The 14,176-nt window shown below is 44.3% G+C and overlaps 1 protein-coding gene across 3 annotated transcripts in view; it reads right to left on the bottom strand.

The window, feature by feature from the left end:
* The window catches only part of TDRD7 (tudor domain containing 7), a 48,466-nt gene that overhangs the window by 20,025 nt on the left and 14,265 nt on the right, over positions 1 to 14,176 (bottom strand). For all 3 annotated transcript variants that reach the window (XM_056324333.1, XM_056324332.1, XM_056324331.1), the window contains exons 5-6: positions 11,369 to 11,454; positions 9,989 to 10,206 (exon numbers count right to left, since the gene is read on the bottom strand). In XM_056324333.1, the coding sequence (XP_056180308.1) occupies positions 9,989 to 10,206; positions 11,369 to 11,454 (304 nt within the window). The remainder of the gene's footprint in view (positions 1 to 9,988; positions 10,207 to 11,368; positions 11,455 to 14,176) is intronic.

Consider the following 14,176-nt stretch of genomic DNA (forward strand, 5'->3'; position numbering starts at 1 on the left):
ATCAGACACAGTAAAGAGCTTTTCCTTACAAGGCTGTGGAAGCCCCTTCCATCATCTGGTTATAACTTATGCTTGGGATCCACTCCAGCTTTTACAGCTTTTAGTCCAATATGCGATCAATTGTTTTGTATGGGAAGCTATGATACCTGACTTCCGACCCTAAATGCCAAAAGGGCACATTAAAAAAAAGGCTTGTCTTCCACCAAACCTCATGTCAACTGGGAAGCTGGAAGATGACAGGAAAAGGACTAAAATATACTACTCAGAAAGGCTGTAGAGTGTCTGTTGTTAAAACATGACCAGATACAGCCTTGGGCAAACTGCTCGTGGTGACCCTGCTTGAGTAGGGGTGTTGCATTAGATAGTCTCAAGAAGTCCCTTGAACCTCAGTGATTCTGTGACTCTGTGAAATGTTTATACAATGTTAGATGAGCTGGCTCAGTTCTTTTGAATTTCAATTGAATTTCAGTTATCAGGATGTAAGAACTACATTCAAAAATCACAAGCCTGTTAAAATACTAGGGAAGGCAAAATAATTTTGAAAGGTTTTTGCTTTAATAGCCTTTTCAGTCACTAACCCTGACAGGTATGTCAGTTTCATTAAGAGGGCCCAGAAAAGATCAGTTATGATATGCACACTGACAATAACAACAATAAATTTTGGTGGGTTCTTCATGGCACATACAGAAGACACATTCAGCTCTTCAAGTGAAATGAAAATTTTCAGATGCTACAATGAATCTAAAACCTTTCTATTTCTGGTAGTTATTACTTCTTTACTTAACTGAAATGTTAAAATACAAGTCATACTGGCCATATTTTTCTGTTTTATTGTTAGACTAAAGGATCCTTATTGCCGAGATACCCTTGCCCTTGTTCAGCTCAGGGCGGGGGTGGTAAGCTCTGCAAAGTTTACGACTGTCTTTAGGTTGCCCCCTTCTGCCCATCCTCCTTGCCCTCGCACTTCACTAACTTGCATGTCACAGTGAGCATAATTATTCTGCACAGTTCCTCATGCTTTTGAGACTCTAACTCCTGAAAAGTTTCAAGTGAAACTCTGTGATGCAATAAGCCAGTTGAACCAATTTAACAACTCCATACTGTTGAGGGCTGCCCTTATGCCAGCACTGAGGATCAGCACAGACCTTTGTCAGCTGTTCTTTTTGGCTGCACTGATTTTCACCTCATAACACAGTGAAGTCTTCCTAAGGGGTCAGAAAAGTGCAAGATTTAATACCTAAGAAGCTGCAAGCTTATTTGAAGCAAGAAAAGACAAGATGCTGTCAAACAGAGTCTGACTTCATTTGGTCGCTCATCATGTTGCTTAACCACTCACCAGTAAGATTGAGCTTCAGGAACATCGAGTTACAGCCCGTTCTAGCACTGTGTCTGGACAGCAAAGTTACTCTGGGTATCTTGCTGTCCTCAGCAGGCTCCTTTCCACACATACTATGACACCATCTTCTCAGTGAGGCTGATACCAACTGTATTTTGCTCTGTGCTGGACTATATACAACACATATAGTTAAATTTTAGGCAGAACATGTCTTCTGTTCACTGAACTCCACTGTAAATGGCTAGTGGCTCAGTGTCTAGTACTGACATAGCCAATAAAGCAAAATGTCAGACCAAATACTGATTCCTTCAACAAGCATGGCAAAAGAAAGCTAACTACCATAACGCTAGAGCTCATCTGCAGGGGGCAGTTTGTAAGGCCTGTGTAAAACTGTAAAAGTTCTCATTCATACATACCACCAGCCATGACAGCCCACTCCATTGCCTCATCCATGTGTGAAGTACATTCCAGTTCATAAGAAACTATCTATTACATGTAACTAAAGCTGAACTTTATACTACCTCAAATCCATTTCTCTGTTTGGATGATGACTTTTGCTTCACACAGCTAAATTGTAGTACAGGAATTCCTTGGGAGTAAAAAATGGACAGAACCAAAGATGCTCAAGGAATACAACTGGTTACTCTGGCAATCCTCCTCTGAGCAGACTGGTTTAATCTAATCTGAACACTACAGTAAAAACTCAACTGACACATATGTCTGTCAGTTCTGTCAGTTTGATCCTGCCATCTTCATAAGCCTTTAGTTTCACTTTCTGCCAACAGTCACAATTTTTATAAAATACAAAAGATTAATAAAATTCTGAGAACTAGATACTGTTAAAAAAAAAATATCAGCAAAATATCCTAGCTGTCAACTAGGCAACATAGGCAAGTCCCATTCTTGTCTAAAAATATCTTTTACCTTCCTATTTGTAATGACAAACTTCAATTTTTAATGACTACTTAAAAAAACAAACCCAAGACAACCACATACACCCCAAAATCCATGCCAATTTTCTCCTTCTTTTCTCTGTTTTTTTTCCAGTTATGTATCTTCAAGAAAACAGACAGCCTTTGGGACCTGCCCAGCACCATCCCAGATGTTCAAGAGATGAAGCGAAGAACACCAAGCTTTCCTTTACCGTGTAAAAACCTCCTCCTCAGAATAAATGGCCTGGCAAACATTCTTCAGTTTGAGGAGCATTTTCACACAGTATCATCCAATACAATACCAAAGTGCTTAAGTGCACTAAAGAACATGCTCAGGTATTACATATTCTTTAACTATACACTTATTAAAAGGTAGTAAGACAACTTACTGAGGAACAATAGATTACTGGAGATAAAATTGGCCTCTGATGACAACCAATTAAAGATTAAACTGATAAACAGCCAGAGCCAGTAGGATGTTTTACAAAAAAGAATACCTTTGTTATAGAACTGTTGAAAAGTAAGTATATGTCTTCCAGCACAACTGGAACTTCCAGATTCAGAATGGTAGTGTTATTTTCCTACCAGCTCCTTAAGAAACCAGACAGAAAGACTAAGCCGTTACTACAAAGGAACTCTAGAACCAAGTCTAGAAACATGTATCCCTTCTTTCTGCCAATTAAAAGGCGGCTGCCTACTCGTCACTCTTTCTTCTAACTACAAGAATGAATTTGGGAAGATGGGTGGAGAAAAAGATGATAGAAGACAGCTTGACCTGACAGCACAGGGAACTGACATATTTGGTCATCTTCTCAGGTTGACGTACGCCCATGGAAAGAGGCCACTGCTATAAAAGCAGCCAGCACCATGACTACCTGGAAAGGATCTGCTGTGGAATTACTACATACAGGCAGACTGAATCAGTGCATTAGAAGAGCTATGCTTGGTCAGAACAAAGATGTTCCTAGCCTGACATCCTCTTTCACAATAGCAGGTGCCCTTGAAAAAGCATAGGGAGTAAGACAAACGTAGTGATACCTCTTCCTTCTCATTCTGGATAGTCCATAGTTCAGGCATTATCAGTTAGTAACAGTTTCTTTGGAATTAAGTAATTCATGATGACTGAAGCCAGGGATCACGCATTCACCAGTGAATGTATTCAGCTGCTTTTGAATTCAAGATGATGATTACTCCCTGTTTACCTTCTCCAGGTCTCTTATTATTTTGTAGCCTTTATCTTTCCCTACCTAAATCATCTTAACTTACTTGTCCCTTATACAGCATCCATTACTTATCTTTACTTGTCACCCTTTGAATGACCCTTTCACCCTGCTTGACCTCTCAGTGAGTTTTTGTTTGCATATTTTCTGCGTAGAGATGGGAGAAGCACATCTGATTTTGACACGTGCTTACACAACACGTTTCCCCAGTGGTACGGTGTTTGCTATTTTGTTCTCTATTCATAAGAACACAGATCAGACCGTCTTTTTCAGGGCAGTCTGCTGCCTCCCTGGGGCCCAAATTTGAGATGTCACCAGATGACTGAATGGCTTAATATAGCTTTTGGACTATTCACTCCTGCTCTTTCATGCGAGTACTGATGATGTTGTAACAAAAAAGGCTAAGGTCGACAAAAAGAGATTTCAGGGCTCTGTGAAAAATGCTAAAGAATTCAGAAGCACAGGTAGTATTTTCCCTAATCTTCCCAGTAATGGGGAGAGACTTTGGAAGAAACAGACAAGCCCAGCACATACATACCTGGCTCTAGGACTGGTGTCTCCACCAAAACTTTGGGTTTTAATAACCATAGGAGAGTCTTTGAGCCACAAGGCACAACAGCGCCTGACCAGATGCATCTGTCCCAATGGGGGAAATGCACCTTTAGTCATAAACTGGGGGTACTGAGAGGGCTTTAAACTAGAATCACTGGGGGAAGGGGACGTCAACAAGAGAGCTGAAGGTAAGTCAAGGATTGGCATGGCATTGCTGGAGGGTAGCAATGCTAGTGGGAACATATATACCGCTCCTGGGAGCGCAGGGAGCTTGGGAGCGCATCTGAAATGTTTATACACCAGCGCACACAATACAAAAAACAAACAGGATGAGCTGGAAGCATTAGACAGTTCTCGCAGCTACGATGTCATTGGTATTAGCGAGACTTGGTGGAAGGAGTCCCTCAACTGGAGTGCTGGGATGGAGGGATACAGGCCGTTCAGGAGGGATAGGCAAGGCAGGTGACGTAGAGGAGTTGCACTGTACATGAGGGAGAGGTTTCATTGCACAGCCCTTACAGTTAGTGATGATGTGGTTGAAAGCCTCTGTGTGAGGATGAAGGGGAATGGAAAACACATATTGAGGTGGGTGTCTGCTACCAATCTCAGTCAGGATATAGCACTGATGAGTTATTCTACAGGCAAGTGGGACAAGTCCCTGGATTGGTAGCCCTTGTCCTTATGGGAGATGTCAGCTTCCCAGGCATCAACTGGGAAGACCATATTGCTGTGACAAGCAAGTGGGAAATTCTTGAAGTTTCTGGAAGGTAACTTCTTGTCACAAGTACTCAATGAGACAACTAGGAGAGATGCCCTCCTATACCTGCCATCCGTGAACAGAGAGGGACTACGTCACGTTCAGACTTGACATTAGGAAGCTCAGAATTCTAAAAATACTGCTAAATTGTGAGAAAGACTTGTGAGAAAAACCTGTAGAAAGGTAAGAAATGAGACAGGGGTATGGTGGCTAAAATGGTGATCACTAACTGCGTAAAGTTGTATGCAAAGTAATTCATCAAATAGAAAGGCAGAAAATTCTGACAGAAAACAAGGAAGGTGGGAGGGGCACCACCAGTCATCACGTTTTTTCAAAGCACTAATGTTGCTCAAGATGGAAATAGACAAGTCAGCAACACGAGGATCTGACCAAAAGAGCTGTTGAAGCAGACTCTCCTGATGGAAGCCCATCTGGACGGCAAAGACTTGTATTATATAAGGGTGGCGAGCATATTTTGTCTCAGCCCAATTACTCATTAAGGCTTGGCTATAATCTGTAAGCACTGGCCACTACATAATTACTTTGTACTTTTGCATTTAGCTGCACAAAGTATGTTGCTACAAGCAGGATGCTCAAGCAAGCTGACCTAAAGAAGGGAGGTAACAGACCAACAGAGAACAAATTCAGCCTCAATCCTTTGTAGTAGGCCCTCTTGCCTGAAAGGTGGAGACTGAAAACAAGATTGTCATCCTGCAATGAGTGATTTTTGGAGACTTCAGCTCACTAGATAGGAAATTTCCATTACTGGTGGTTGTAACCTAAACACAGGAATGATCATTTCCCAGAAGTCAAAAATGAAATTACCCTTCAGAGAAAAGTTGAGGGATATGAGTTATTCAGAACTGCTGTCCATTGCAGAGTGCTCAGATGATGAACTTGAAGATGCTGAAAGCGTATGACAAGGTTTATTGCCTGCTGGCTTGTAACTAAGCTACTACTGATCAGTATGTTTTCAATAAGGGTATGTGCTGTCTCTTTAAGAAGGTACTGAGAGAAACATCAGGCATTTTTTCCTGTTCTTTTGAGGGTGGCAGACACTCCCAGTGTAAACACTCAGCCAGGCAGAAATAATTCAGAAATTAGTTGTGGAAGCATCTTAACTGTTAAGGCAGACTACAGTCTGCCCTCTGGCATTTCAAAGGATCTACGAACCTGTCTCTACACCTTGCATACAACTTAGTTGAACCGGGAATAAACACTGATTGTACTTAAGAGACGCATGGTAGCCTCCATGAGAAGGCCTGGATCCCAGTTCAAACTTCTCCATGCCAGAGCCATGGCTATGGTTTACGTAAGTCAGTAAACTGCGACAGGCTTTACAGGCTCATTAAGAGTTCTCTACAGTAAGATTGACTGTGCCATGACAGCTTGATAGTCCTGAATGCTGTTGTTTCCACAGATTTAATGACTGCTTATTTACACTAATATAGAATCACGAATTAATGTTGGAAAAGATCTTTAAGATTGAGTCCAAAAAACCACCTTATTTGCTTGCTAGAAAGAAAAGATAGACCCAACAGATAACAAGCAAAAGAACAATGAACTCATATCACAGATCCTGGACGAACAGTAACATTTTGTCTGGAACCTTAGTTAAAAAAGAGACTAAAATTTGCTGCGTGAGTTAAGGAACTCAATGAATAACAGCTTGCTCTACAGATAACAGAGGAACCTATCATCAATCATCAAAAAATCCCACCATCTTTCTCCAAGTGACAGAGAAGCCAATGAGGAGAGATACTATGGTGGACCTTGTTCTCACCAACAAGGAAGAGCTGGTGGAGAACGTGAAGTGCAAGGACAGCCTTGGCTGCAGTGCCCATGAAATGGTGGAGTTCAACATCCTTAGGACAGCAAGAATACTACCGTGGACTCAGGACAGCAGAGTCTGGCCTCCTCAGGGATCTGCTTTGTAGACTACCATAGGATAAAGCCCTGCAGGAAAGAGGGGCCCAAGAAAGCTGGTTAATATTCAAGGATCACCTCCTACAAGCTCAGGAATGCTGCACCCCAATGCAGAGGAAGTCAGGCAAAAACACTGGGAGGCCGGCATGGATGAACAAGGAGCTCCTGGACAAACTCAAACACGAAAAGGAAGCCTATAGAGGGTGGGAGCAAGGACAGGTAGCCTGGGAGGAATACAGAGAAACTGTCCGAGCAGCCACGGATCAGGTAAGGAAAGCGAAAGCCCTGACAGAATTAGATCTGGCCAGGGACATCAAGGGCAACAAGAAAAGGTACATCAGTGATAAAAGGAGGACTAATGAAAATGCAGGCCCTCTCCAGAAGGAAACAGGAGACCTGGTTATCTGGGACATGGAGGAGCCTGAGGTACTCAGTGACTCTTTTGTGTCAGCCTTGACCAGCAAATGCTCCAGTCACACTGCCCAAGTCACAGAAGGCAAAGGCAGGGACTGGGAGAATGAAGAACCACCCACTTCTCAAACCTGAAAATAATGTTTGAGAACATCTAAGGGACCTGAAGGTGCACAAGTCCATGGGAACCTTATGAATTGCATCTGTGGATCCTGATGGGACGGGCAAATGAAGATGCTAAGCCACTATCCATTGCATTTCAGAAGTTGTGGCTGTTCAGTGAAGTTCCCGCTGACCGGAAAAGGGGAAGCATAACACCCATTTTTAGAAAGGGAAAAAAGGAAGACCCAGGGAACCATGGCCCAGTCAGTCTCACCTCTGCACCCAGCAAGATCGTGGAGGAGATCCTCCTGGAAGCTATGCTAAGGTACATGGAAAATAAGGAGATGACTGGCGACAGCCAACATGGCTTCACTAAGGGCAAGTTGTGTGCCTGACTAATCTGGTGGCCTTCTGAGACAGGTTTACAGCACTGGTGGATGAGGGAAGAGTGACTGACATCATCTACCTGAACTTGTGCAAAGCTTTGGACACTGTGCCACACAACATCCTTGTCTCTACTGGAGAGAAATGGATGTGACAGATGGATCACTCTGCATGGAATTGGCTGGATGGTCACACTCAAAGAGTTGCAGTCAATAGCTCAATGTCTGAGTGGAGACCAGTGAAAGTGGCACTCCTCAGGAGAGTGGTGCGGTTTAACATCTTTGTTGGCAACATGGACACTGGGGTCGAGTGCACCCTCAGCAAGTTTGCCAACGACACCAAGCTGAGTGGTGCTGTTGACACACTGGAGGGAAGAGATGCCATGCAGAGGGACCTTGAGAGGTGGGCCCATGCAAACATCATGAAGTTCAACAAGACCAAGTGCAAGGTCCTACACATGGGTTGGGGCAATCCCAAGCACAAATACAGGCTGGGCAGAGAATGGATTGAGAGCAGCCCTATGAAGAAGGACTGGGGGGGGCTGGTGAACAAAATGCTCAGCACAACCCAGCAATGTACATTTGCAGCCCAGAAAATGAACTGTATCCTGGGCTGCATCAAAAGAAGCATGACCAGTTGAGGGAGGTGATTCTTCTCCTTTACCCAGCTCTGGTGAGACCCCACCTGGAGTACTGTATTCCGCTCTGGGGACCCCAGCATAAGAAGGACATGGACCTGTTGGAACAAGTCCACAGGAGGGCCATGAAGATGGAGAGAGGGCTGGAGCACCTCTCCTATGAAGATAAGCTGAGAGGGTTGGAGTTGTTCAGCCTGGACAAAAGAGGGCTTTGGGAAGAACTTATAGCGGCCTTCCAGTACCTACAGGGGGCTTACAGGAAAGCTGGACAGGGACTTTTTACAAGGGCATGTAGTGATAGGACAAGGCGGAATGGCTTTAAACTGAAAGACAGTAGATTTAGATTAGATCTAAGGAAGATTTTCCTGTGAGGGTGGTGAGACACTAGAACAGGTTGCCCAGAGCAGCTGTGGATGCCCCACCCCTGGAAGCATCCAAGGTCAGGCTGGATGGGGCTTTGAGCAACCTGGTCTAGTGGAAGGTGTCCCTGCCCATGGCAGGGAGGTTAGACTAGATGATTTTTAAAGTTCCTTCTAATCCAAACTATTCTATGATTCTGTGAAAACAAATCACTGCTGTCTGCATACATTACTGATGTGTGCAGTAAGATGTCACAAATGCGTTTTATCTATGTGTTAGAATACCACATACATGTGCAAATGGCGTTATTCCTGAAGAGCCATTATTTAATCTCAGTGAAACACTTTTGGTTTTGCCATTTAAATTTATTACATGAGAAAATACTTAGCAATACATACATGAAAAGTCACTTAAAGCAGACAGGTATGATTAATTACTTCAGCACCCTTCTGGTGCCACAGTTTGACAGATGCTGATGAAGTCAGAAGTGCTCATTGATATGACTGGCCTGTTAAAGTAAAGCTAAACAAAGGCTTCATGCAAAGTTGCAGTATACTCTAAATGACCCATGAGTGCAGAAGAAGAGATAAAAGCACAGTGACTGAAGATCCTTAACCCACAGGTGATGACAACTCACATGGCAGATCTGTAAGTGGAGGCTCAGCCTAGTACTAGCTCCTAATACGAAGGACAAAGATGCTCCTGCTTGATCAAGAGGTAACAGACATGGGGGGAGGGCTGGGCAGGAAAAGGATGAGCTGTAATCCCACTCCCCAACATTATTACACTTCACTTTCATCTATTACTGTATCATAAGCCTAACTTACACAGCAAAATTCCATAACCTTGACTTAAGATGTGAGAAAGATGTGTGGAAAAGTCTACAGAAAGATAATAACTGAAGGCAGACCCAAGACTCCTCACATAGGATTGGCTGGTAGCTTACAGATTGAAGAGGAGATAAATCCACCAACAAGGAAAAGCATAAAATGCAATGGGGAGAAAAAACCCAACACCACGGCATGGAGAGCAAATGTCATCAGCTGCTGTTTGGGTTGGAATCAATTAAAAGTGGCAAGTCAGCAACCCAGAGTATTTGGCCCAGGAGGCCACAGAGGCTGACCTTTCTTCTCCAAAACAATGCTAGTCCGGCCAACAGTGGCTTTTTGAGTGTTGTTTCAAAGGCATTGTTACAATTTAGGGGCAGGGGGGGCGGGGCTAGTAGTGGTGGTTTGTTTTGTTTTGTTTTTTCTTCAGTGCTACAGACTGTGAAAGGAAACGCAGCATTACATAAAATAACATTTGGCAAATGAACACTCAGAAATCTGTAGGGTACTGGCATCTTCCACAAAAAGTACATTCAATACTTACTGTGCACACATGAGGCCAGTTCTCAAGCTGATGGAGCACTGCTGTGTTAAGCTCCTCCCAGTACATTTCCCGGTAGATGTGTGGCACCTTTGACACCCAGACACCGCTGCTGCATTTGCTCAGAATCTCCTTAATGCGACTTTGAACTTCACTGACATGAGCTGCAGAAGGGCCAGAGGCAACAGTATGTGTATCCCCAATGGATGTATTCAAGTTATCTGTTAAACAAAAATAAAGCCTTGAAGTAAACAGCCTTATCAGCAGAAGGCAGATAATTATCTACCTACTAAAAAATAAAACATGAGAGCTGCCAGCGTAACATCAACTCTAAAATGTGGCTCTCCAGCCCAGCATGGTTGTTTCAGTCACTTTCTATTGGAAAGAGCCATGGAAGCCTCAGACACTTAGTAATTGACCTGAAGCTGAATTTTCAGTCACTGTAGTTCTTTTCATAAGACATCACTAAATGTTTCTTCTGAAGGGATTCTGGAAAAGGTTACTGAACCCTCAGCCACACTGTTGCTGAGAGGCTGCACTCAGACAGTGTTTCAAGACGGACACAACATGACTTCTGTATGAGTACAGAGAGCACAACGAAGATACAGCCAAGTACCCAAGGATGTTCTAAATGCAGACAGATGTACAAAACAGTCCAATGATTTGCCTTTCATTCTAAGATACATCCTGAGGAAAAGTCTGAACCCAGCCCCCTACCTTTCTGAACTACTGCACAGTGGAAGCCCTCCAGCACAGTGGGGAAAGAGACAGCAACTGTCCAGCTGCTTTGGATAGTTTCATACATCAAGTGTAGGAGCAAGGCAGTCATTATCCCCGCTGGAGGTTCACATCACTAGCCTGCCTGCTCTCTCATTTCTATTTCTTCCTTCCCTTTAGAGGGGTGTATTTGCTACCAGACCTGAAACTTCACAAATCAGCCTGACACATCACAGAGAAAGCAACCACCACTTGACAAGCCCATCAACTGCACAACTGCTAGTAGCCAGGCATGCAGAAGGGTATTTTCCAAACAGCTAGGTTAGTGTGCTGCTTACTCCTAAAAGCCAGGATTTCAGTCTGCTATATCAGATTCCTACCCTGGCAGTGAAGTTAACCACACTGCTCCTGTTTCCAAGCTACTCACACTAGCTTTGCAATTGGGTTTGACACTTACTACACAAGGATTTTCCTAGAAGACAGAGGCAGACAAGTAAACACACACACTTCCCCAGCACCATGACAGCAGAGTGAGAAGGTTCACCCACTTGGTTTCTCACCCAAACCTATCTTCATTCAAAACAAGTACTAAGATGGATTTTTCTTAAGATGACACCCAAACTAATGTGAGTAGTAGACATCAGTTTTCTTAATGGGCAAACATACCATTTGAATCTATGGAAGAGCTTCTAGACAGGTGAACTTGCAACTCCTTTTGAAACCGTGGTGGGACAGTTAGTCTCTTCTCAGACCTAAAATTGCAAAGCACATTGCTTTAAATCATTCTCCTGACTCTGAACAGCATTCCATTTACTTACCTACACATAAAATGTATTTCACATACTTCTAGCAGGCCCCCTCCAGAAGGTCAGTCACAATGTCCTGGCCTGGAAGACAACCTGACCGGCAGTAACAAGACAAATCAAGAGGTGGTTTCTAGATTTTCCTTATTATCCTGATTATTGTAGAAACAAAACAGACAGTAGACATTAACAAAAGGAAAGCATCTAGGCCTAGTAACACAGTTGATGGTCTTACATTTGATACCTTCAGCCTTGCTATTTGATCTTTTAGCTAGATGATATCTGAAGTCTTGCTGTTGATTATGCTCACCTTGGTAGCCACATCAGTCTTCTGAAAGTATTTGGCTTCAGAAGTCAGGGGAACACCTAAAACTACACAGGAACTCAAGGTCTCTTTGTGGATGCTGTTGCTACACTGTTTAACAGATTCCTCTCTGCTCTCCCACAGAAAGGACACAAATGTCATGCTTGCAGGTGTTCTTCTGAGGCTCCTCAGAAAGCAGCAGCTTATACAGGGAGCACATGCAGCACAATGAGCTCCTGAGAATGAAGAGGTCACAGCAGTGTGTAGCTCACCAAGACTGTTATGGAAACAATCAGCTGTGGAATAATTACATACACTGCAAGTAAAAGGGAACAAGACTTGGAGAAAAGAGTTCAAAGTCTAGGACTGAGCACCTCCCAAAGACACATACCCAAGGCAGAACTGCAGTGGAGAAGTCAGGGTGGCAAATGCACCAAGACAGCTCTCCATAGAAGCATGGCAGGTTGCTGTGAACACCAGACATCTCCAGACCACAGCAGCCACCACACACACACTAAGCCAGCCCTGCAGACAGTCCCTGCCACCAGGGCAGTAAGGAGGCTGGCCACCTCTGGAGTTCAGGGACAGCTCTGGAGGAAACCACAAACTTCACCAGACATAGAAGCACCAAGGAGGATTTTCCGAGCTCCACCTGGCCTCTCAGAAGGTAGAAGAGGGGTCAAGTATGAAGCTGAGCCCAGTAGCAACAGGAAGCTAAGACCAGCACATTATTAAGGTAGCCCTATGTGCCTTCACACTAACTTTTAATCAGAGTACATCCACATCAGAAAGAGGCCTCTCACATTCACACCTCTTCTAAGCAGCATCTTATAAGATTTAACATGAACTTACTTGTCTCCTTCACTTTTTTGCTGTCCCTGTAAGAGGAAACTACTGCTCCTCCATCAGCCATGGGGTTCACTTGTACCAGAAGTAATACTTCTGTTCTGGGTCATGTCCCACAGCATTAGCAGTGTGAACAGCCACTGTCCAGCACAGCATTTTCCAAAACAGGAGACACATATCCAGAAGTGCTGAGCAGCAGATCAACTGCAAGCCCATTTGTGAAACACAAGTGGGATGAGACTCAAAAAGTACAACGGCAAACTCACCCACATGATACCCAAATACACATTCACACCTTGCACTGATTGGGTATCTGAAAAGACTCTTCTAACACTCCACCTGCAGCACAGTAAAACCCTTTACCTTCTGGGCACAGCTCAGATCCCCACAAAAAGCAGCAACACAGTTTCTTCTTAGAAGGTGTGCTGTGACTGGCCATACAGGCCTTACAAGAAACCCACGATCTCACTTCTCTATACATACGGACAACTCCAAGCTGGACAGACACCCAAGAAAAAAAAGTCCCTTCCTTAAGAGAAGCAGACTCTTAAGAGACTACCACCATTGCTAGGCAGCAACCAAAACAATCCCATGAGCTAGCCACATGGGTAATGGACACTGTTTTGCTACTGCTGCCTCCCAATAGGAATCCATAGCCATGTTCTGGTCCTCAGTGCCACGTACCATTTCTACCACCTCAAGCCACACATCAGGTGACATGGATAACATGAGTGCAGGGTAAGCCAGCAGGAACTGCAGCAAAATTTCAGCGAGGAAGAGGGCAGATGTTCCCCTCCCAAGCCATGCCATCTGGAACAGCTCAGAAAGGAACCTGTAACATAGTACTGACGATTCCCTTACGCTCCATATGAAAGGTAATAGGATTTGGGATCCTCTCATGCCACTTCATGTTCTATCTTCCTGTGCTTCCTGCTGTGGTTCAACAGCTTCCCATGGAACAAAGTGGTGCTAACACATCAGCTTTGGGCCCATTTATCATCACATATATCACCAGTTTCAAGCCCTACAATCAGACAAGGATCCTGCGATGTGCTGCTTCCTCACACAGACCATGGTGGTCTCCTCTCTCCAAAGACGGGAGGTAACAGAGACAGACAGTGGCAGGGCCACTTCTCACCAGCATGCCTGGTACAGAAAAGTTGGCTACCTGCAAGGCCTCATGTTCCTCAACTGCTAGAAATTGCTCCCAGCAAGAGGCCTGCTAGCCACACCACCAACAAGAGCACAGATCAGCAGCCCAGCCCTTCACAAATGCCTGACCAGCCATGCAGACCTGCCAAGCCCCTAAATGTAGCTGTAGCCAAGCAGCCAGTCATGTTTCATTCCCACAGAGCGCTGTCTCAGAACGAAGGGAAGGCATGCCCTTCCCTGCCTGTCACCTTTACCTCGGTATGGCCCATGCCATCCAACTCTGCTCCTTGGACAGTGCTATTTCAGCAGTGGGGCCAGGTGGCAGCCAGCAACAAACGCTGCCTGCTGGTCCAAACAAAGGGACCACCA

This window comes from Falco biarmicus, chromosome Z, assembly GCF_023638135.1.
Source record: "Falco biarmicus isolate bFalBia1 chromosome Z, bFalBia1.pri, whole genome shotgun sequence".
Classification (NCBI taxonomy): domain Eukaryota; kingdom Metazoa; phylum Chordata; class Aves; order Falconiformes; family Falconidae; genus Falco; species Falco biarmicus.